The 26,126-nt window shown below is 35.0% G+C and overlaps 1 protein-coding gene across 3 annotated transcripts in view; it reads left to right on the top strand.

Moving 5' to 3' along the window:
• The window catches only part of LOC150102462 (GRIP and coiled-coil domain-containing protein 1-like), a 156,025-nt gene that overhangs the window by 10,274 nt on the left and 119,625 nt on the right, over positions 1–26,126 (top strand). For 2 of the 3 annotated variants that reach the window (XM_090398972.1, XM_090398971.1), the window contains exon 3: positions 9,951–10,056. In XM_090398972.1, coding sequence (XP_090255098.1) covers positions 9,972–10,056 — 85 coding nt within the window. In that variant the 5' untranslated portion in view covers positions 9,951–9,971. Of the gene's footprint in view, positions 1–9,709; positions 9,828–9,950; positions 10,057–26,126 lie in introns of all 3 variants that reach the window. The other variant, XM_090398973.1, reaches the window with a different exon arrangement.

Raw genomic sequence — 26,126 nt, 5'->3', positions numbered from 1 at the left:
CAGTGGTGATACAAAGGTGAAAGCAATGGAGCGGTCATATTTACCTATACGAGTTGCCAAAAGGTGTCTCACCTTATTATTACATTACTCTGGATTAAGAAAAAGATGTTGGAAGTTTTTTCCCACTTGGTTAGACTATAATAAATTTTGTTTAATCCTTTATCCAAGTATAAGCAAACAAAGTTTGCTCTTCAAGTATCTTCAGGACTGAGGCAACTCGTGGTAAAGGTGGACCAAGCTCTCATCACTACTTGTCCTAGTATCTCCCATAATGCAAAGCACATCTCCTTGCGGACATGTATAATGCTATGTATTAATGGAAGGGCCACTATCCAGACTGGTAAAAAAAAACTTCCAACATTTTTCTCTAAATCCAGAGTAATTTAATAATAAGGTGAGACACTTTTTGGCAACTCATATAGGTAAATATGACCTCTCCATTGCTTCCACCTTAGTGTCACTGGATCTGGCTCTCACTGACGAGACCTCACCTCTGGGTCTGGCTCCCACTGACGAGACCTCAATAAAGGTCGAAACCGGTTGGAAGCTTGGATGATGAATGGCAATGAAGTTTTAACTGAGGCTCAGCTGTTTCTGTTACCCAGATCCTGGGTGTGTGTATGGAGTAATGAATGGCAATGCTGTAGCCCAAGTTAACTGAGGCACGTCTGTTCCTGTTATCCCTCAGATGACATATGAGTAAACGAGCAGCTCTGCTCGATGATGGGGTGAGCCTGCCATGGGATAGAGCCAACACTGAGAGTTCTTCTCAGTGGCAAGGTGAGCCTGTTACTGAGGGGACAGTGCTGAGTTTTTGGAGTTTGACCTGTACTTGAACATTCAATGAAGGTTGAAACCGGTCTGGGTAGTGGCCCTTCCCTTACTGCATAGCATTATACATGTCCGCAAGAAGATGTGCTTCGCATTATGGGAGATACTAAGAAAAGTAGCGATGAGAGCTTGGTCCACTTTTACAAGTTGCCCTCAGTCCTGAAGATACTTCAGGTGCAAACTTTGTTTGCTTACATTTGGATAAAGGATTAAACTAAGTTTATTATAATGGATATGAAACTTAGTCCAAAATTTTACAAATAAAGACATTTAAATTTAAACGTGATTCTGGTAATAATATCTTATGATGAATTTCTGGTTCTTGTCTACTTGAAGTATTGACATGCATTCCTGTTTAGTGTTTTCTACCACTGTGCTGTCACTGCTTGTTTCATTTAGCAGTTTTTCAGAGTAATTACTCCAAACATTGAGAATATCTTTATTTTCAGTTTTCATGTCACCTTTATTATGTATGATTCTTTTTATGATACTCTTTCCTCCATTTTTAAGCTCTTTCTATAGCTTTTAGAATTTTTTTACCATCTTCCTGATATTTAACAAAAGTCTAATAACTAGCTAAACAAAAGTCTTCCTATGACTTCTGTTTAGTGAGTTATATGCAGCTTCACTTTCTACATTTTTCTGTATTGTTTCAGAGCACAAGCTGAATATTTGATATGCTTTCTTCTTTTCCTTGGTTGTTTCTTTAACTTCCTTAGTCCAACATAAAATTCTGATTTTTCTACTCTTGCTGACAACCTCACCATATACCTGTCTGGTTAAATCAGTCATGTTTTCTTCAGGATTTGCCACTGAATATCTAAGGTTTGGTTCTTGTTTTCAAATTTTTAAATTTTTTTCTTGGATAATATTTATCTATTTGAGTCTCAGTACATAGAAAGCTGCCCAACTTTGTTTCTTTTTAAAAGTTTCTTACATGATTTTCTTTTCATTATGATCTTTAATTTTTTCCTATTCCAAACTAAATAGTGATTACTTCCAGTTTCAAGTCCTCTGTATGCTCTCTCTGCCATGAACCAGCATGAGGATATCACTATCAACAATAACATAGTCGATGAGACTTTTCTTATTTCTTGTATGTTGGATCATGGTGTTAGTGATAACTAGTCCATGTCTTAAACAGAAATCCAGCAGGTGCCATTATTATTAGCTCTGCTCTTTCTCCAGATTTTAATAATTTCCTACTCTGATGTTTAGATCTCCAACAAGGACTAACTTTTTTTCCCCTTTTTCTTTGTATCAGCTGCCTTCTGTAATGCCTCAAAAAATTCCTCCATTTCTTCCTTTAGTAGAACCTTCCAGTTTCCCATTCTGATATTTGCTCACACACTCCACTTGATATAGCCTGCCAAAGAAAATTATTTTGGTATTTAGTGTTGAATATTATAAGTTGAACAGAATATGTTTTGCAAACAAATTAAGAGAACTACCATGGATAATTTTATCTAATCAGCATTGGCAGACTATTTTATAAAGCATCTGGAAAGTCAACTCCTCAGTGTCATATTTGTCTTTGCTTCAGAAACGACACACTTTCTCCCCTTTAATATCTGCATCTCGACAGGCAGTGTTTAGTTTTCCATTTATCGAGAACGTTCTGGCAATACAAGCTGCGACAATTAAATTCCTGGAATGCACATGTAAAAATCATATTGCTTCCCTTTGGACTAGTGACTGCTAATACCTTAAATAATATTATTATTAAGAGAGGGAGGCCATACTATTCACACCAGCTGTCATACCTGTTCTTGAATTCATTCGTGCTACTTGCACACACAACATCCAACGACAATCCGTTCCAATCACCCACTACTCTATGAGAGAAAAATCTTGCCGTAACCCCCTTCTTGATAGCATTCAGTCTCAACTAACATGGATGCTCTTGCATCCTTTCCCCACTCTCCATGAAATGAAAAATTCCATCTACTGAAATACTGTATAAACTGTATAAATGGTTACAAAAGTTTGTAACCATTTAAAGCTCCACCACAAGCAAACAATTACTTATCACTCTTACTAGCTGCCTTTGTTAGATATTGGAGAAAATGGTTAATGCCAGTCTTCTCTGGATACTAGAAAGCCACAATCTTCTCTCCAACATGCAGTGTGGTTTTCATAGGCATCATCAATGTTGGACCTTTTGGTCCATTTTAAGATTGCATTAGAGACACATTCCTGAAACAAGAACATTTGGTTTCAGTGTTTTTTGACATAGAAAAAGCTTATGACATGGACTAGAGATATGGCATATTAAAAGACCACATAATCTTGGTCTCGGGAAAACCTTCCTGTTTCTGTCTAGTCAAATCTTACCAGTCTGATTGGGAAGCATTTTATTCCAGCCATTTGCCAAGAAGAGGGTGTTCCCTAAGGATCTGTCTTAAGCAGGGGTGGCTCATGTCATGCATAGGCACTGCGGAACTGCAACACCCCCAATTTTTCTCGATATATAAATATATTTATTAATTTATTTATATTTGCTTGTAATATTTAATTTTATCATCAACAATCCTATACAATTCTGTTATTTTATAAAAAAAATAATAAAAATCCATCTTGTAGCACTTAGGAGGGCGAAGGATGCTAGCAGCACTGTGTTTACCACAGTGCCATATTGCTACGTGCTCAAGCATATGCACGTCATAGTGAGATACGAGCTATTGGAGTAATGTTGCACTGCCCATCGTGCAGTTCCACTGTTGTTTATATGCAGTTTGCACCAGTAGTAGAGTGTTCATAGTGCTTATTGTGTTTGCTCCATCTCTTTAAATATTTGGACATTACAATTAAAGATATAACATTTGTTATAGTTTTTATTTTAGAACATTATTGGGGTTATTGACAATTATGACCTCAGAAATGCAACCTCAAGAAATAAGTTCTATGACTGTAAGTGAACTACAAAAACTTAAATTTTTATAGAAAAAAAAATTGCTGAGGAGCACTATTGAATCAGGATAGGTTAAATGCACTTACAATGATTTCAACAGAGAAAAAAAATTCTTCAACAGTCACACACACATCGAGGAAAAAGTTATTGTCCTTTTCACTTGAAACAAAACGAGAAGAATGGATTTTATTTTAAGTAATTTTGAATTATACTAAACTGTATAATTTTATTGATAATAAACAATATTTTTTCATATTTAATTTTTTTTTTATAATTTTTACCATAATTTTGATATTTTATCCAAACACACATATTTCGAAAGTTGCAGCACCCCCACGATTTCAAGCTAAGAGCTACCACTGGTCTTAAATGTAACTTTTTTGTTGTCAAAGTGAACTCATTCACTGAACAGCTTCTTCCCACCATAAATGCATTATATGTAGATGACTTCACAATATACTGTCATTCTTGTAATACGAGTGTTATTTAAAGGCAACTTCAACAAGTCATCAATCATGTCTCTTCTTGGTTTCCAAGTAATGTATTTAAGTTTCCAGTGGGGAAAAAATATGTCTGTGCACTTTTGCAGAAAATGTACTCTTCACCTAGATCCAGATTTAAGGATGGGACTAACAGAAGTCAAGTGCCTTTGGACTCATTTTTGACAGAGAGCTTACATTCCTTGCAAAGTGCAAGAGAGTATTGAATATCCTTTGCAATCTATCCTCTGCAGAATGGCATGCAGATCAAAGCTTCATTGTGGGTCCTAAGTTTACAGTTCTGTGTGTGTGTGTGAGAGAGAGAGAGAGAGCACTCTGAGGATTGACCCTGTTCATCATCAGTGTATATGAATAGCTGCTGGTTCTTTTAGCACATCACCCATTCAGAGTCTTACTCTGTCATCTGTCTACCTGAAATTGTTTAATGCCAGCCCACTCTGAATTCTTGCCCATCTGTGCTGATGAGTGAAGATCTGAGACTTCTGTTGGTTGGGCTGCTGTGTTTCCTGACATTATTATCTCCAACCAGATCCCACTTAACTGTATGCCATTCAACTTGCACTTGTGTATATACAAGAAAACTGCTACTAAAAGTGTATAATTTATACAGACTCATTGAGTTCTTGATAGGCCATCTCCTGTGTACAATCTACATCCAGTGCTTTGCAAGGTACTACAACTGTTATGCAAATTGAAGGTCAGTTGTGCTGGATTCCCAGCAACATTTGAATTAAGAGAAAGAACTGTAGATGCAGCTGCTAGATCAACCCCATACATTTTCCAAGCAGTACTAATTGTCAGTCCTGTATACAGACAGCTTATAAGATCAAAGCTAATAACCTAATGACAGGAAGCACTGACAAGTAAAATGCATCTCCTTTATTGAATGAATTTGTCACCTTGTGGTAATACATAAGTAGATTGCTTAAACATGACATTCCCATAACAAACCATTCTGACCATTATATAGAATATGTCTATTATCAGCCTATTTCTGAATCCTAGTCCTTGTCAACTTCTCTAACACCGTAACAACCACCCCAGCCAAACACACATATTGGCCTATAATTTGTAGCCTCAGTCTTATCTCCCCCCCCACCTTGTGAAGTGGAACAATTTTTTCCAACTTCCATTCGTTTGGGACTTATCCTGTTGCAAGACTTGTGTTAAACAGGTGTGTATCAAAGGTGCAATTAGAGCATTCCTTCAAGATATGTGGTGATATATAGTCACATCATGCTGCTTTATTAAAATCTTACAGTAGTACATCAGTTTTACTTAATAACTAGTATCATCCTCCCACAGTCCTTTTTCTTTTTTCCACCTATTGAAAGAAACTCACTAGAATTTTCTTAGCTTGATTGTCTAATTTCTTCTCATACTGCATTTTTGTTGTTTTTACCAATCAAGTCACCGTCCTAGCTTGCTCTTTGTGTTCTTCATGCAGCTGATTATTACCAATATTAATCTTGTGTTGCTCCACTGTGTTCATTCATCCTGCTCAACTCCTCTTTCCATGCTGTAGTTTTTAGTTGTCTCCTAAGCTTTTCATAATCACCAGCCTTGTAGTTCTACATATATCTCTTCTTTATAAAAGTTGATTCTATCTACAACTCAAAGGATCACTTCACGGTCACTCTCACCAACTGGGAGAATATTAGCCATTCCATTCACATCCTCTGATGATATAACCAGATTTAAGACCCTTAACCTTTGTGTGCCCTCCTTTACATAAAGCCTGAAATTCTTGTCACTTAAAGACAAAAAAACAAAGACAAAAACCTTGCCTGAGAGGAGACCTCCACATAGCCTTTAAAGGAATGTGGAGAACCAACCAGGGCTTCTGACCTAATGTCCAATCCTCACCTTCTCGTGGTGCACCCTGTTGGGTATCTACTTGGATACTGAACAAACGACGATGGACTGGCAATTTGGGATTTAGCCGACCAAATTGTATTCTTATTGGTTAAACCAAAATAAAAAATGATGGTACGACATGACAAAATTTCATGCCAGCTGGGGCATCGCCCGGTTAAACAAGGCCCCCGTTGTTATTGCCAGGGAACCAGGGCAAACAGCGAAAATTCAGCTACTGGAACAAATCTGAAAATAAACCCCAACTCAACATCACCAGAGTTAAAGATTGGTACTATCAACATAACAAGCCTGAATGGCAACGAAATGGAGCTAGCTGAGGAATTAGATAAGTACCAAATCAACATAATAGGGGTGACTGAAACAAAAAAGACAAAAACTAGTGTGATCTTTCTGAGCAATAAATACAAAATGTTATATTCAGGCAATGACAATCAAGGAAAAGAAGGAGTAGCCATAGTATTCAACACAAAATAAGAGGCTAATCTTCTTGAATGGCAGTCAGTCTCAAGTAGAGTAATGTGGGCAAATATGAGAATAGGGAACTGGACAATGAGACTTATTTGTGCCTGTGGTCCCACAGAAGGTTCTACTGAGGTAAAAGTGGAGGAATTTTTTGAGGCTTTAGAAAAAGCAACTGACACAATGAAAAAGGAAAAGTTGGTCCTTGTTGAGGATCTAAATAGCAGAGTAGGAAATGATTGTGAGACATACAAAAATATTTTGGGAAAATTTGGAGAAAAGAGCCAAGTTAATAATAATGGCAAATATCTGTTGGATTTCTGCTCAGGACATGGACTGGTTATTATTAACACCATGTTCCAACATAAAAATGTGCACAAATTCACTTGGAGAGAAGAGGATAGGAATAAGAAAAGTCTCATTGACTATGTTATTGTTGATAGTGATGTTTTCTCCCTGGTACAGGACACCAGAGTCTACAGAGGATTTGAAATTGGAAGTGATCACTATTTAGTCTTCAGCAGGATAAAATTGAATTTCATATTGAAAAGAATAACATGTAAGAAAGTTTTAAAGCGAATAAAAGTTGAGCAGCTCTCAGATGTGAACTGTAGACTAAAATACACAAAGATTATTGAAGAAAAAATGAAAGAGTTTGAGAACAGGAATCAAACCTTGGAGATTCAGTGGCAAACTCTGAAGAAAACATTGATTGATTCTGCCAGAGAGGCATGTGGTGAGGTTGTCTGCAAGGATAAAAAAATCAGAACTCCCTGGTGGACACAGGAAGTTAAAGAGGCAGTGAAGGAAAAGAAGAAAGCATATCAAAAGTTCCTGGCAAATAAGTCAGCTTGTGCTCTTAGAGAATTCAGAGACAAATGTAAGAAAGCTAAACACTGTATAAACTAGCTAAACAAAAGGCATGGGAGGACTTTGGCAAGAACAGAAAATAAATATCAAGAAGGTGGTAAGATATTCTGGAGGTTGTTGAAGCTTAGGAATGGAGGAAAGAGTGCTGTAAAAGGATTTAGAGATGATAAAGGTGACATGGAAACGGGAGAAAAAAAGATATCCTTGAAGTATGGAGTAATTACTTTGAAAAACTGCTAAATGAAACAAGCAGTGATGATAGCACAGTGGTAAAAAAACACTGACCAGGCATGCAGTCAAGAATACATATCCATACTTGAAGTAGAAAAAGCAATCAAAGGCTTGAAATGTGGAAAGGCAACAGGAGTAGATGATATTCGACCAGAAATGCTGAAGTATGGTGGTATAAGAGACTTACAGTGGCTGCACTGCTTAGTTCAGAAAGCCTGGACAGAGGGACGAATTCCCAATGATTGGAGTAGAGCTCTAATAATACCCATATATAAAAAGGGAAATAAAACTGAATGTGAGAATTACAATGGTATTTCCCTACTGAGTGTTCCTGCCAAGATCTATGCAAGTATACTTGAGAAACGGTTGAGAAGAATTGTGGAAGAAAAGCTTGGTGAAGAACAAACTGGATTCAGGCCAAATAGAGGCTGTCAGGATCAGATCTTCACTTTATGACAAATAGTCGAGAAAGCATGGGAATATAACAAAGATCTATGTTTAAGTTTTGTCGAGCTGGAAAAGGCATATAACAAGGTGCCAAGAGAGAAGCTATTCAATACGCTACAGTTATATGGTGTCAATGGGGCATTATATCAAGCAATACTTTATTTGAGTTGTAAGTCAGCAGTTAGAATTGAAGGCAGTACAGGAAGATGGTTTAATGTTAAATCTGGTGTGAGACAAGGATGTACATTATCCCCCTCTGCTATTCATTATCTATATGGATCACATTATGAAGGAAAGTGGTATTAAACTATCAAAATTGGACATGTTAATGTCAGCTCTTTGCTTTATGCGGATGATGTTATACTTCTAAATAAATCCGCTACAAATCTGCAAGATTCTCTGACTAAATTGAAAGCTGTTGTAATAGATATGGTATGAAGGTCAGCAATAAAAAGACAAAGACAGTGAAAATAGGCAGAATCATTGAAAATGTCAACTGTGTTGTGAATGGAGAACCTGTGGAACAAGTGAAACATTTCAGCTACTTAGGCACGATTTTTACTGAAGATGGTAAATTAAATATAGAAATAGACAAGAGAATCAGCAAATCTGGTATGGTAGGAAGTCAATTGAATCAATTCATATGGAATAAGAGCGAAATTAGTTGGAACACTAAATTAGCTGTATACAAGACAGTGTTCAAACCAGTTTTAACTTATGGATCTGAGAACTGGGTCAGAAGTAAAACACTTGACCAAAGACTAGAGACCGCAGATATGAGTCCTCAGAAAGATTAGAGGCATGAACAGATGGCATCAATGGCAATATCATATTAAAAACGAGGATATTAGGAATGAAGTTGACATTGTCAACATCCAGGAATGTGTTAGCAGAACTAATCTCAGGTGGTATGGTCATTTAAACAGAATGGGCGAAGAATGATTAGCAAAACAAGTGTTCTCTGCCAGGTTGGCAGCAAAACGACCCAGAGGAAGACCAAGATATAGGTGGATTGAAATGGTACAAAGTGCCTTAGATGATAGAAATATAAGATCTGATAATGTTGGAGTCTTGACAAGTAACAGACTGATTTGGAGAAAATTGTAGATAGGAAGTTAGTAATGATGTAATTTTTTTCATGTAGTACTATCATATCCTGTACACCCTTTGATACTACATGGCAGGAATTTGATGATGATGACATATTCTTATTAAAGCAGTATATACAGTTAGCTTCAAAAGAGTTATTTACAAAAACATCTAATACAAACTATACCGAGACAAACAAAGTTATTTTTTTACAATATTCACATGGGACTTAACCTAAGTAAAAAATCGATGTAATGTGCTTTGGAATATTTAATATTTAAGCTACGATCAAGTTTTTACACTTTGCTTATAATCATATTCATTCGGCTTGCTGTTTGACTTCCACTAATCCAAATTAATTCATTTACCTGGACTTATAAGAAAATTACTGATTTGACAATTTTAATGAAAAATAAATAAACAATTGCAATACACTTAAAACGAATTAAAAATAATACACAATAATGATAAATAAAATATTTTATGTTTTCAGTTTTAATTAAATTTGTAAGTAAGGAAGAATACACAAGAGATCCACCAAAAATCACTCCGTGATCAACGGGTTGAACACCCCTTCTATAGAGAGTGGGCTGTTGCTGCATTTTTAAATGGTAAATTGTTATGCCTGCAATTGTTATTTTCAGTTGTATTTATATAAGATCAATATGATTATTTTTAAAACAAATGTAGTACAGTAATCTAAATTAAATTCTTTCTCATATTTTATCCCTCAGGGTATAAAGAAATGAAATAAAATGGAGAAAAAAAGTAAAAAAGATCTTATTGAAATAATTGAACAACAGAAAGAAAAGCTGCAGCATTATGAAGCAAAAATTAGTGGTAAATAATTCTTGCACTTAAAAAAATATATATACTTCTCTTAAAAGTATGCCATATGAAATAAATGTCTTTATTTTGGTTAGAAACACACCCACACACTCAATTTAATTTTAACAGTGTGTTCACTTAAATATTATGTTTATTAAAAATGCATGCAACTTGTAGGAATATTATTTTATTATTTTAAAAAAAGTTTTAATTTTTCATGATTATATTAAAAATTCTGCTAGTCTGGTTTTCAGAGTGAATAGTGCTTCTGCTTTCCAGCAGATTGCATTCAGCAGTTTTGAATCCATTTGTGTTAGATGTTTGCAGATGTCTTTTAAGTGGAAGATGAATTTTATGTACTGGTGTGAGACCAACTACCTTACCTGTTGGAAGCTTGAAGTCTCTAGAGCAGGGTTTCTGGATTATCTAATCCTTAACCCACTCATGTACTTCATTCATTCGTTGGATCATTGTTTTCAATATTCTGGTCCAAATATTTGTACTGTCTCATCACTGAAGTGTTTGCACAGAAACATTCTTATCCCATTGCACTTTAAATTCTAATGGCTTAACACATCTTTGAGAACCCAGTTTAGACAAGGTATGAGAATTTAAATTGGAATGAAATATGAATGTTTCCACACCATATTTGTCATTCTGCTGGCATGAATGTTTTGTGAATATCTCTAAGTGTATGATGAATTTTATCACTTGATGAGAGAGACCACTGTTCCACTTATTAAAGGCATGAAGTGGCTTGAAAAAGTTCTATATTTGATCTCTAGTGCAGGATTTCCAGAATATCTAACACTTAGCCCACTCATGGTAATAAATATTAGTGTATTATAAGCTGATTGCCTTCTCTGGGTAGGGTTCACATTAAAAAAAAAAAATACAGCTAAGAACAGATTTGGTGATGAGTTTGAGTAATTATTTAGATCAGAAGACTGAAAATCTTCACTTTGAACTTAGGAAGTGAAGCACAGAAATTGCGAAGATCCTTCCAAGAGAAGAGTCAAGCATATGACTGTGGAAGGATGACATTAACCTTCCTACCAGCTAGGACGTCTATAGACGTCCAACTAAATCTGGATAAGATTCAGCCCACCTGTTTAAAGAACCTGGATAAGAAGTGCAATTTGACTGTCATGTCCATTAGAAGGTGTGATAAACCCTCACGCTGAAGAGAAAGGTTAATCGGATTATCTCCCGTTCGTAGCTGCCTCTCAGTTGCCTATAACAAGAAACGGACTTTCTTGTTCCATGCTGGTGAACTGGATTTTAGTTATATATGATAGACTAAAAATAGAGAAATTATTTATATTTTTGTTTTCTCTTTTTATTGTACAATACAATTTTAATTTCTGGACAAAATAAAACTCTTGCATAATTTCTTCACTTAACCAATTTAATTTTTTATTTTTTTTGCGCTAATTTTTTTCTAATCGCTACTAGACAAAAGATTTTTCTTTGTTCTCGAAGAAATTAATTCACGTTAATTATTTGGAATATTCTTTTAAAAAAAGAAAAGAAAACCGGCTGCCGACGTTCCAGGTTATATTAATTTTATTTTTGTACAAAACCATCGAAATCGAATAATACTTAACAGATTTCCTTTAGGACACGCTTGAGCAACTTTGCTTTATAGAGAATAACATGAAATTCTTTAATCATATTACTAAATTTTTTCTTCATGTTGTATAGTAATCTGTACTTGCACTTTCTTGGTTTCCTTGTATAATTGGTCATTACAAAATGAAATTAACAATTATGATTTAAATTTATATTTTCTGCATAATTCAGATATTTTATTCTCCAATTTTTAAAGTAAGCGATATATTTGCTTATTTTTATCATTCAAAATATGTATATCAAATGTGAAATTTCATTTCCATATTTTTACAATAGAATTGAACTTTATTTCGCCTCTGATAGTGTAAACCCCCCCCCCCCCCCGTTGCATTACTATCACACACCCGAAAACTGTTATGAAACATAGGTACAGTTTTTTATATAATTCGTTATTTTTCTCTAGTAATTGTTCCACATAACTTTAATTTTTCGATACTGAAACTATGTGGTGATTATTATAAATTAGCAAATTATAAATCAGACAATATACATATTTCCTGATTATTATAAATCAGGAAATTATGTGATATTCGGATACAGATGAAATTAATATTTAAAATCACTGTCATCCTTCAAATGCAATATCAGAATAAAGAAAGTGAAAAACGCGAAGTTTCGAAATACATTTCGAAAGCCCGCTCTTGAAATGTATTGGTCTACAGACTGGATTCTGAACACGCCAATGTTTCGTGATGTTATGACTGAAAAACAATTCAGTCTCATCATGAAGTATTTGCATTTTCAGAATAATGAAGAATACGATCAGGCAACACATCCTTGCCCAGTCCTCAACAAAATTTATGATTTTCTGATGAAAATCCGTCAAAAATGTAGATCACTCTACATTCCTGAGAGAGACTTGAGTATCGATGAAAGCCTTATGCCATTCAAAGGTGGACTGAAATGTAAGCAGTATATTCCCAAAAAGAAAGCGAAGTATGGAGTAAAATATTTTATGCTTTGCGAATCGGAAAGTGGATATCTTTGGGATTTCAAACCTTATACGGGAAAGCAAACTGTAATTGAGCAAGATAAATATTCGGATCTCCCCCGATGTGTGCAGTAATGCAGTTACTAGACCCTTTACTGGGGAAAGGTTACTGCATTATAATGGATAATTACTATATATGTGTCCTGAACTAGCTGATTTGCTTTTACAGCATCTTACAGATAGTTATGGTACTGTAAATGCAAAAAGGCGAGATATACCTCCAGATCTGGCTTCAGGAAAGCTATCGAAGGGGGAAATCCGAACTTATCAGCGAGGGAAAGTCTTTGCACTACGTTGGAAAGACAAAAAAGATGTTTTTCTGCTATCTTCCCTGCACAATCCATCAGCGGAATTCGTGGAGAAGCATGGTTTGAAGAAAGAAAAACCAAGAAAAACAACGACACTATGGGTTGAGTCGACAGGTGCAATCAGCAGCTATCATTCTACCTGTAATGAGGAAACAGCATAAAAAATATTACAAAAAAGTGTTTGGACATGTTATTTGAATTTTGAAGTGTTTGGATTTTGTTATTTGGAACAGTTGCCTCCTGTACAAGAAAAAATGTTTGTCTACCATAACATATCTAGAATACAGAATAGAAATTGCGAAAGCATTGCTGCATGCACATGCACCTTCTTCAGCAAGCAGAAAAACAGGAAATCCTGCCAGACATCTGAGGTTGAACGCTTCTAACTCCAACCATTATCCCGAAAATCTACCACCAACGGCTAATAAAAAAAAAACCTCCACACAAATATTATGTATGTAATAAAAAAAATATCAGAAAGGAAACAAAAATCTGGTGCCCTGAGTGTAAAACTGCTTTGTGTGTTTACCCTTGCTTCAAGGTGTTCCACGCTGTTCAAGAATTTTAAATTCTGAACAGTATGAAATAAAAAATGTTTGTTTTCAAGGCCATCAAAACAGTCCTTTTCAGGACTACAAATATTGATAGAGGGATACCCGAATGCACTGTTTCTTTTTCATTTTGAAGGCTAATTTTTAAGTTCTTTTTATGACACAGAGAAACTGGAAAGAGTATTCCAGGTAAAGTATTTCATCAAAACAATAAAAAATAATGAAATAAAATCTACCCTATATATATATAAAATGATAAGCTTTTTTATGTTATGTTTATCGAAACGTTTTGAAACTCAGGGGCTACCCTGAGTGTCGAGTCTTCAAAATTCGAGTCATCAGAATTCAGGGGCTGAACCCCCTTTCGAGTTATCACAATTGAAGGAGAACTGGTCTACCATACCGGAACACGGGGGGTTGGGCATAGCCCCCCCTAGTTAATAAATGAAATATATAAATAATAACGGGAACATTTTCACCTTGCCAACACTCAACATTGATGTGATATGGGTTCCAAATTTCTTGTTTCGGAGATATATATATATATATATATATTACAAAGTTTTGTAATAAAAATTTCTGCTACAATGAAGTTTGGCAGAATCAACAATATTATTACCACCTTATTTCTGTTTCTCATGTGGGAGAAAAACGGTAAAATGTCACTCTTATAATTATATGAGATGTTATAATGGCAAAAATAGTAAGAAAAAAGTCATTTGCAGTTTCTCTTCAAAACACAAAGAAAGAACATTGTAAATTCAGCCAGTGGAAAAGAAAATACTACATATTTTTCTCCTGTTATCTGATTTTTTTTTTCTTATAGTTCAAAGAAGAAATCACTGCATATAACATGAAGTCTGCAGGAGGGAAAAAAATCTGGAAATTGGTTACATTATAACGAATAGAGAAATCATGTCAGAAAAATTATTCACGTATGATTCTAATCTCAGCAGACATAACATTTTCTTCTAGATTAGATATCTAAAGTAACTGAACCTTTGCTACTATTTTACACTAAAATGAATGGGTATGTTCTCCAAGTGATTTATGTTTGTAACAGCTGTCTTGCGAACGATTTATGAAATAAATTATCTGAAATATCCGCAGATTGCTTAGGTCTATATCCCCCCCCCCAAAAAAAAAGAAGATTATGAAATGCATATGCACCTTTTCTTTGAAAATAATTCAAATCCTCTTTTTCAAGATAATTGTATGATTTAATTTCTAATTTTTGATGATAAAAGTGAAACTGATCATTATAAATTAAGCAATTATTTTGGCATAAATAATGTATGAGCATGTAAACGAAATATCAGTATTTCTGTTAGAATATAGGTAATCAACAATCGAAAAGGAAACAAGACATTCTTGACATATTCTGCACTACAGCCTGGGGCACTTGAGTGTTCTCCCCTTTCTTCTCAATAGCACTGAGAGTAATAAGCCTTCAACTTTTCCTCCAGCTAAGAGGATATTACAAAGTATTTAGAAGACGTAGATTATTTCAGAAATAGCTTCCAGCAGCAGAAGTAATATTTAGATTTTTTTAAAGAAAAACAAAAAAAAATAATACTACTGAACTTTCTTTTGTGTGGTATGCATATAAACAATTTTGCATGGTGAAAATATAGCATATTATTTCTAAAATTTCACATAATTTCAGCGGGCAGTAGAACAGCTGGTTTTAGATTGCAAATAAATAGAACAGAATTAGAAGTTTCACAATACAATCTGATTGCCGTATATCTTTTGTCAAAATAGTAAAATGAAGTAATTGATTTCGAATGCTGTCTAGAAAAGCTTTCAAACCTGTGAGTTCTAGGAGAGGATAAGGGGGGGAGAAAGCATTAGAAAATCTTCAAAATGAAAAAGAATTTTGAATCATTCCGTATATGATATTTTTCCCATTATATTTTCAACATATCTACGAGGATGTGCACTAGATATTATCGTAATATGCATAATACAAATAAATAAATAAATAAATGACGAAGGCGAAGAATCACTGCTAAACTATCATTGGATATAAATTTTTGATACCAAAAAGACACACAATCGGAAACCAAGTAATGTAATGTAGCATTTTAACATTTTTTTTTTATTTTGTCTTTATGAATAACAAAAAATCGTTTCTAAAACTGAAATGTGATGATCCATATAATGCTATTTCGCTAGAAACGAAAGAAAAAGGACATATTTATTTCAATAAATATTGTTTAAAAATATAAATATTTGACATAATATTTTCAAAGCAAACATTTGAAAATTCTGAAATTCGAAAAAAAAATATTCAATTATTATACGTAAAGTGAAAGATCAATCAATGCAACTCTTCCGGTGCACTGATTTGTAGAATTACCAAGTATTTATAAGACGTAGATTCTTTCAGAAATAGCTTCCAGCAGCAGAAGAAGTAATATTTAGATTTTTTTAAAAGAAAAACAAACACAAATAATACTACTCAACTTTCTTTTGTGTGGTATGCATATAAGCAATTTTGCATGGTGAAAATATAGCATATTATTTATAAAATTTCACATAATTTCAGCGGGCAGTAGAACAGCTGGTTTTAGATTGCAAATAAATAGAACAGATTTAGAAGCTTCACGATACAATCTGATTGCAGTATATCTTTTGTCAAAATGGTAAAATTAAGTAATTGATTTTGAATGCTGTCTAGAAAAGCTTTCAAACCTGTATAGAAATTTAGAGTAGTTATGCAATTCAGTTCCAGGAGAGATAAGGAGTGGGGGGGAAGCATTAGAAAATCTTCAAAATGAGCAAAAATGTTGAATCATTCCGTATATGATATTTTTCACATTATATTTTCAACATATCTACGAAGTTATGCACTAGATATTATCGTAATATGCATAATACAAATAAATAAATAAATGATGAAGGGGAAGAATCACTGCTAAAATATCATTGGATATAAATTTTTGATACCAAAAAGACACAATCGGAAACCAAGTAAGGCAATTTAGCATTTTAACCTTTTTTTTTATTTTGTCTTTATGAATAACAAAAAATCGTTTCTAAATCTGAAATGTGATGATCCATATAATGCTATTTCGCTAGAAACGAAAGAAAAAGGACATATTTATTTCAATAAATATTATTTAAAAATATAAATATTTGACATAATATTTTCAAAGCAAACATTTGAAAATTTTAAAATTCAAAAAAAAATTATTCAATTATTATACGTAAAGTGAAAGAACAATCAGTGCATCTCTTCCGGTGCACTGATTTGTAGAATAAAATACACCAAATTCACTATCACTAAATAGATTCATTGCAAAAGCTGATCAGTGGGCATTTCAGGATTGATTTTTTTTTCGCATATGTGAAATTGGTTTCAATTTTTGGGAAGAGACACAATAAATCATTTTAGAGGCAAGAAAGGTCAACTAACTTAGGACAGTAAATGAAATTCTAAGCAACACAATAGACGTAAAGACAGGGGGAAGGGAAACAAAGGTCACTCAGCAACAGTTAATCCACTAATGCTATAGAATAGCCGTAACGAGATTAACGGTGGAGGAAGGTAATGGCATGATAAAAGGTAGAATGCCGACGAAGTTTTGATCCATGAAAAAAGCTAGGGAGTGTTGAATATTTCATCCACACCGGCCGGTTGGGAGGTTAATCAATTCATCTTTAATCAGTAGAAAGGTGACAGAGGCAAAAGAAATAGTTGAGTTGCTGAGTGATCACTTTGTAAAGCTGTATCATTCAGAATGAGATTTTGCAGTTGCTGATGTGATAGAGTCATGTCAAAATTGAGGTAGATGAACAGGAGGTGCTCAGCGTATTGAAAAATATCAGTGTGAATACAGCAGTGAGACTGAATGGCATGTCAGCCAATGTAATCTGTGAACGTGCAAGAGAATTGTAAAAAAGGATAGGAATACAATACTCTATGTTGAGCAGTATGGCTTCGTAAAAGGTAGACCCTGCCTTAGTAATTTTTGTTCACGTTTTATAATAGAGTGGCAGTACAATTAGATAAGAGAAATGATCCCCATGAGACCTGGATTTTGCAAAGGCATTTGACAAAATACTGTATTATTATTTATTTATTTAGTGTTTGGCTAAGAAGAATACGTGCATATTGCCACCACAAACACACACAGACACACAAAAAGGAAGTACAAGACAATAAAATGCATGAAAGATGTATAAAAGAATAAAATAGTGTGAAGTGACACTGTAGTCATATATACATATAAAAATATATAAATAAGCATAAAATTAAAATTGAATGCCTAAGTTCGACAGCCAATCAACAGCATCTGTAGAAACTGTTATAAAGTCAGTTACTGGTCCCGTGTAGGCACCAGTAACTGACTTTGTGAGGACAGTCAAACATGATATGTTGTATAGTTTGTTTATCCTCACCACAGTCACAAGATGAGTTTAGTCTTATTCCCCAAGGAAATAAGGAAGCTCCACACCTACCATGGTTGATGTGAATCCTATTTAGGGAGGTCCATATTTTTCGAGGTAGGTCGAACCCTGATGGAGGGCTGTTTGGGTTAAAGACAGTCTGCAGATTACTGGGCTTTGGCTGTCCATTCTGTCTGCCATGCTATTGTTGCATTGTAGCCCTGGGTGACAAGTCGTTGTGCCGTTATAAGCGGGTGTCTTGACTTAAGCCTCTGTGATGTAAAGCTGTCAATATCAAAGTGTATAGGAAGCAGTGGTTTCTGGAAAATTTTGTTATATTCGTGAATCAGGTTGTCTTGGTGTTGTTGTTTGGACGGTTGTATGTAGCCCAGAACTAGTAGCCAATATGATGGAGTAGTCTTTATTGTTCCAGAAATGATATACATTGTCTAATTCAGCACAGTATCAATTAATTTAACTTGTTCACGGTTCAGCCAGACAGCTGAGCAGTATTCAGCAATTGAGTAAACGAGGCCCAGAGCAGATGTCCTTAATGTGGGAGCACAAAGCCCCCCCCCCCCAGGTTGTTCCAGCAAGTTTATGCAGTATGTTATTTCTAGTTCTGAGTTTGGCAGCAATATTGGAGAGATGTCTATTAAAGGAGAGGGTTATGTCCAGATACCTTGGATTAAAATTGTGTAGTAGTATGTTCCCATTTAGTGGCACTCTTAAGATGTCTTGTGCCATTGTTCAAATGGAAACAGCATGTTTCAGTCTTGGTAGTGTGTGGAATAAGACACCACTTCTTAAAGAAGTGGTTTAGCTCCTATAGGTCACTAGTTAGTATGTGCTCTATAGTACAGAAGTTCTGTGTTGGAATGTGATGCATAGATCATCAGCATGTGCGAATTGTCCTTGGAAGGTCAGAAATATACAAATTGAATAGAAGAGGGGGCCAGAACTGATCCTTGTGGGAGCCCACCATTGTTAAGTGTTCTTGGCTTGCTCATCATCTATAACTACCTGTATCGTTCTATTAGACAGAATAGCATTGATCAGATGGGTCATTTTTTTACATATCAGTATTTTAAGGAGCTTGTAGTCATGCCTTTCCTCCATATGTCATATGCAGCTGTTAAGTCTATAAAGACTGAACCAGTTTTAAGGCATTTTTTGAAACCAGATTCTGTATGAGTCGTTAGGGCCAATATTTGATCTTCACAGTTGCACCGGGGCCTGAAACTGGCCTGTTCATGAAGGAGAGTGTCAACAATAATAGTAGTAATTCTGTTGTAAATAAGTCTTTCTAATAACTTAAGACAGACACTGAGCAGTGTGCTATTGGTCTATAGTTTTCAGTTTATCAGTGGGCTTTCCAGGTTTCAGGATGGCTATTATCTTTGATTTTTTAAATTCTCTTGGTAATCTACCACTCTGTAGAATATTAGAAAATAATTTTATCAGCCATACCACTGTGGTGTGGAGTGGAGTGGAATCCAGGACGAGGGTGGCTCATGAAGTACCTCAGGGTTCTCTACCAGGGGGGCCAATAATCTTTAATTTTTATATCCATAATATAGGAAAAGATTTAAGGGAAGGGATATTCATTTGTTTGCTGATTTGCAGGTGCAAGATAATGATTCTGAATTTGAGCGTTGCAAAATGTAAGGTTATATACTTTGGATTGAAAAGGTTGTGCTGTGCATCACATAGATAGTACTGGATTGCAGGAAACTGATGAGGACTTGGGGCTATGATGGACAGAGAGTTGAAGTTCAGAGGGCATATTACAAAAGTTGGAAAAATATCTCAAAGGATTACTTGGATGTTGAAGAACATAGTGCACAGATTTAGTCACCTCAGTTTCTTGGGGATCAGGGAGAGGTGGAAAGGATGCAGAGACAAGTGGCAAGCTGATGTCAAGTCTGTGGAATGCTGCCTATGAGGATATGTTGACGGTTATGGAGAGTTTATATGTTGCAAAGTTTGGTTGATATGCAGAAAAGAGGGGACATGATATAAACATATAAGTTATTAAAGGGGTTCTATACGATTGATACAAAGGAAATTTTTCAATGCATGAAATATATATATATATAGAGAGAGAGAGAGAGAACTAGGGGTCACCCATGGAAGTTGTGTAAAAGTGTGATTAGTAAGGGTGTGCTGACTAGATTTTCTGCATGAATAGTGGTGAGTGAGTGAGTGGAATTGATTGCCAGAATTAGTTGTGAGTGCCCTGGTGGATAAGTTTAGCTATCAGGGCACTTACAACTATGATAGGTTTTGTGTGTATAAAAGTTTGTGTGGGTCTCTTATGATACTGTATTCCACAAAAATACCCATTTAATAATTAGAATACCCATATAACATATCTAATAAAAATATTGCAATTGGCTTTTGTCGAATTCTCTTCCTTTTCTGTTTGTGCTAAAGCTTAATATAGTTGCAAGCATCAGCACTGCACTTTCTTTTGGACCTTTCAAAAAACAGGAAACTATCCTAATGTCCAAATGGCAGTAATCTTACTCTCAAAGGCTAAAACTGTTAGTTTTAGCCTTTGTGCAACCCTGCTCCATCTCTTTTGTATAAGAAGTCTCTATATCTCAGTAGCTATAAATAGTGTCCTTTGGGTGGAAACACCTGAGTTTGGATCTGATCTCATACAGAGGTGCAGGGTTTTTCATCTCGTAAAGCAGGCAAACTGGCCAGAAATGTTTGTAGAAATGTGTGTATAAAAGTTTGTGTGGGTCTCTTATGATACTGTATTCCACAAAAATACCCATTTAATAATTAGAATACCCATATAACATATCTAATAAAAATATTGCAATTGGCTTTTGTCGAATTCTCTTCCTTTTCTGTTTGTGCTAAAGCTTAATATAGTTGCAAGCATCAGCACTGCACTTTCTTTTGGACCTTTCAAAAAACAGGAAACTATCCTAATGTCCAAATGGCAGTAATCTTACTCTCAAAGGCTAAAACTGTTAGTTTTAGCCTTTGTGCAACCCTGCTCCATCTCTTTTGTATAAGAAGTCTCTATATCTCAGTAGCTATAAATAGTGTCCTTTGGGTGGAAACACCTGAGTTTGGATCTGATCTCATACAGAGGTGCAGGGTTTTTCATCTCGTAAAGCAGGCAAACTGGCCAGAAAACACATGCAATTTACATAAAATGTACTGATTATTGCCTTATTTGCTCCAGCTATAATTCAAAACAACCCAACCTTTTTTTGCATGTTCTTTTATCATTTCTCACAAAAATGCCACTCTCAACTTCTTATATTTTCCTTGAATTATTATATTGATTTCAGTAATTTTCATCTTATTCTTCCACAACCATCACTCTCCTTAGATTTTTAATGAGAAAGATATCAGAAGAATCTTGTCCAAATATCAAAAGTCTTCCCCTTCTGGTATTTCTTCAGTTGTTTGTGCTACAGGTTTCATTCCTGTTTTGTATTGCTTTTTTATGTTCTCTTGTTCTACTTTATTTATCTTGCAGATGTAATATATTAGTCCATATTCAACCTCTTCTTAAGAAAGCTGACAAATCTTTTCTATGAACTTTCTGTGCAGTTGCAGTCACTTCAGTTCTTTCTAAGCTAATGAAAAAAATCCATGAACAGTCAACTAATAAATGATTGTCATTATGGATTCTGCCACTGTCAGTCAGTATGTAGATCTTGTCAGTGCTATACAAAAAATTTGGAGAAACTTAAGTGTTTGTTCTTGAATATCTCTAAGGAATTTCAGTGGCCTACCATCCTAATGGTAGGCCAATGAAATGATTTATCTCCTGACATTTGCAGATTAATTTGTCAGCTTTCTTGCCGATTTCATATTACATGATGGTGGTAGATGAATCTTTGTCCTCAAATTTTGCAACTCTAATACTGGAATACCATAGGACTCATTTTTTTTTTTTTAATAATAATTTTTTATTACGGTCAAACTTTGTTGTAATCAGCATGGAAATAATGAGATCATGGCTGTAATGATTTTAATTTACACATATTCCAAAACAGTTGCTCATTTTTATAATGAGCGTACTTCGTAGATGTACCATACAAATTTTGGTAATAACTATGCTTGAGTAGTTCTTCTTGGAATAGACAAATATAAAAGGAGTGACTTAGCTTTTATGGCAACCTACATCACATTATGAGCTGATTTATAACCTAATCATGCCCTTGGGTACCATCCTCAATCTACCTACCTCTCTGGTGTCTAGCCCCCCCCCTCTCACTTTCTCCAAACACTGTCACAGCTGTAAAATCAGTTAAAAATGAAACCTTCTATCAGAAACATGCCTGGTAAAAGTAAGTATATCTCGGTTCAAGAAAAATGCAAAATGATTCCTGAATTAGAATGTAGTGAAAAAAATGTTGAAGTGTGTACAAAGTTTTCTTTGTCCTCTTAAACATAAGATGTTTACATATTGGCACTGGAAAACAACATAACTAAAACAAAAAAATTTAAAACGCTTGAGCTTGCAAACATCGATGAAGCATTGCTTCAATGGTTCACCATACAACCAAGTGTTGGGTTCTCAATAGATGGTCTGATCTTGAAGACTTAAGTGGAAAAATTTGTTAAACAATTTGCATGTGATGGTTCTGTATGTAACAGCAGTTGGCTGGATAATTAAAATGTTATTATTAATTAGTATTGTTTTAAAATTATACACAAATACATTGTGTTTTTTTTTTTTTGTCCATGCAGTTAGCATAGTGGTTACTCGCTTTGCAACCATATGCCTAGGGGAAGGAGTGTACTAGGTTCGATTCCTGTTGGTGACATGAGGAGCTTAAGGATCTTCCTCAGCCATAGCCAAGTTAGCTGGTCTTGGGCGTGAACAGCAGGGTTTTTTCCCCAGTTTATTGTAGGGTTTTCCCTCCCGCAAAGCAAGCAAACCGATCCCATGAACACATGCTTTGACAGACACGGGATACCACTGTGAATAAGGAGCAGCCAACCTATTCCACGGGATTATCGGTTACGGAAGCTTACACAGTAAAATGTGTAGGCCTGAGTGAAAGCATAATATACAATGACGATGATGGCATTGTATTTAATATTAAATGTATTGTAGTTTATACAAGCATATTTATACAAATAGCATCTAAGTATGTAATTATGTTTTTGTCTCTAATACTTCTTTTGTTTTTTTTATTGAGTTATTGAGAATTTAAAAATAAATAGGAGGTAGATTTAACTCATCATTGATACAGTGAGTACTGGTTATAAGTTTTCTTTTCATTGTTGATTTTGGTCAGTAGTTGATTAGAGAGTGGATACATGCATTGAGGAGAAATACTCTTGGGTATGCTATCCATGCTGAGGGAACCCAGTCTTTATAATATATTGCCTTGATGATGCCCCTGACATGGTAGCAGAATTATGCACTATTATCCATATTCTGTCAATGGAAAATGGAGAAGAATTTACAGACTTCAAAAAAATAAAAATAAAAGGCATAAAATAAAAATAAATAAAAATCATGGGGTGCCATATTCAGTCCATTGTGACATTGGTAGAAGTCTGCATCATCCAAAAATCAATTATAGGCAACATTATCATCAACTAGATCTTCTGAAGTGTTCTTAGCTGAACCACTCCAGAAGATCTGGGGAACTAATTGCCAAGGATTAAATTTAATGTGTTTCAGAAGCATGATATAGAAATTTTGGCAGTTCAATATGGAAAGGAAACAATCAGCCAAGAGTCCATAGAGTCTACAAGAATTCAGGTAGTAGGACTAATTAAAGAGTAACATAGTCTCAGTTTCTAAGAAAGGGTAGCTAACTGCATTATAAGCCATACACCAATCATGGTAATCTTAAATACATATCACACAGGTAAAATATATTGTGACTGGTTTATAGAATGCTGGAAGTTTATGAGATGAGATGGAATGACAAACTTCCCTTTTCTGATTGGATGGAGAAAGTGTGAAACATCTTTGATTGTTGTCTGATTGTTTTCTCTCTCTCTCGATGTAGTTTAGTTACAGAGGTGTAATAGTCTGGAAGCTGTCTATGGTTATGAAATTACCCTTTTCTAAAGTATGCTGTAGTGTCCAGAATACTGACAAATATGTAACCTTGCTTGATAATGCAATTTTTCCTGCATTGCATCAGGACTATATTTCTTTCAATATGACAATGCACATTGTCACAGCATAGATGCTGTTAGGAAATTGTTTGAGGAAAATGATCTGTGAAAACTTGATTGGCTATCTTGATTAGAAATGTATCATAGAAATCTGATTTTGACCCAAAAGAATACCTTTGGGATGAAGTGAAACATTAGGTGTAGGCCAGATCAATATGTACACAACAGTATGCATAGACTAGTGGTAGTTTGGAAGAAGAATGTTCAAAATATCTGACTCATATAATCATAATTGGTGGAGAGTATTCTTGGAAGGCTGAAAACTATGGTCAAAGCCTGAAGGGGGCACACAAGCTGTTACAGTATGTATAGGTTTGGTTTCTCTGAATATAGTGATATCCAAATATTTATTTCAACAATTGTGTATATCCTTATTTATATTTCACTCTTCTGTTGCTATCTAGCTTAAAATTGAACGCTTATATTTAAGACCTTAAAAATGTTAATATTAAATGTGCATGTAAATATTGACATCAATCAGAGAAACTAGATCATCATAGGAGGAACAGTGAGAATGTGTGTGTTGTTCAGCTATGCTATGCAAATGTCATGATATGAATATCATTGAACATGGTTATGAATCTGGTGAAGGGATGGAATTTACACTTTAGGTTTAGACTTTTTGAATGTGTTTGTGGACGAAAAAGACAAAGTTGCCCAACTGAGCCAAGCAGACTGTAGATGTAAGTATATGAAAAAGCCAGGAGGTTACTTGTTATGTCTATAGACAAATGCAAGAAGCATTAGAAGCCAAGGGGCAGAGTTCATAATCTTGGTGAATACGTTTTGGCATAAGATTATTATTGTTGTCAAACTGACTATCAGAGTCAGATTAAGGTTAAGAGGCCAGCCCCATCCAGGCACCAAGGCACTGGCTAAGGGATTAAAAAGAAAAAAAAAACAGAGTCAGATGCAGAAACTAGAATTGAGTGTAAAGGGTATAGTATTTTTAGAAAGGATAAAAGAGGAAGGGGAAATGAGTCCTACTAATGATATCAGATGATTTGTGTCCACTTAGGGTAGAAACTCATTAAAGCAATAATAGTATCCCATGTGCAGTGAGTTTGAGGCTAACAGGATAAAATATAGAGTGGGGTGTTGCTACAGACCTGGTGGTTCAGCAGCACAGGACAATGAAATGTATCACCAAATTACCCTGATGGGTGCTAAGCAAGTAATTATTATGGGTGATTAACTTATTCAAACATTGATTGGGTAGAAGGGGTCTTGTGATAAGGATGAAAGAGAATTTTTTCACCTATTGCAAGACAACTTTCTCGAATAGCATGTGAAATAAGAAAACTCAAGGTTCCTTCTTTTTGAGTGTTTCATAATAGCATTAGAAGGCTCAGTTAAGAATGAACATTTTGCCACCAGTTAGTGATGGTGATCATGCTGTACTATTCTAGGGAATTGCTAACTCTATTAATGTTCCATTTATTTATTTATCGTATGGCTTGTACACATGGTTAAAAGACAATAAGATATAATACACATGAGTATAGATAAGATACACGTATATGATTAAAAAAAAAAAAAGTCTACATTCAGGCAAATACAAATATGAAATTTATGAAAAGTATCAGACAGAAGATTAGTCATATTTTAACATTTAGGTTTTTTATCCAGTTGATCGCCTCTTGGGATAGGTCAAAGATATCCTTAAAGTCACCTGAGACCCAAACCATTTACTATATGGTAAATGGTTTGGGTCTCGGCTCCACAGGGACAGTGGGGATTTGGTATCTTACCCCCACTTTGAAAGTAAGTCTCCACATACACCATGGCCTGTACGAATCCTGTTAGCCGTCGTCCATATATTCCTGGGCAGGTCAAATCCAGATGGTTTTTGGAAGATGTTTATGTGATTGCGAACTTCAGGTGATAATACTTGGGACCACAGTACATCCCACTTACTCACCATACTGTCATTCTAGCTAAGAAGATTACAGGTGGTTTTTATGGCAGGTCTTCTGGATTTTAGTCTATTGGATAAAGCATTTGGAATAAATTCATGTATTGGGAGAT

Source organism: Typopeltis vanoorti, chromosome 10 (genome assembly GCF_054136105.1).
Source record: "Typopeltis vanoorti isolate ZY-2024b chromosome 10, IOZ_Tvanoo_1.0, whole genome shotgun sequence".
In the NCBI taxonomy this organism is placed as follows: Eukaryota; Metazoa; Arthropoda; class Arachnida; order Uropygi; family Thelyphonidae; genus Typopeltis; species Typopeltis vanoorti.
Note: the sequence above shows the minus strand (reverse complement) of the source record. Positions and strands in the feature narration are given on the sequence as shown.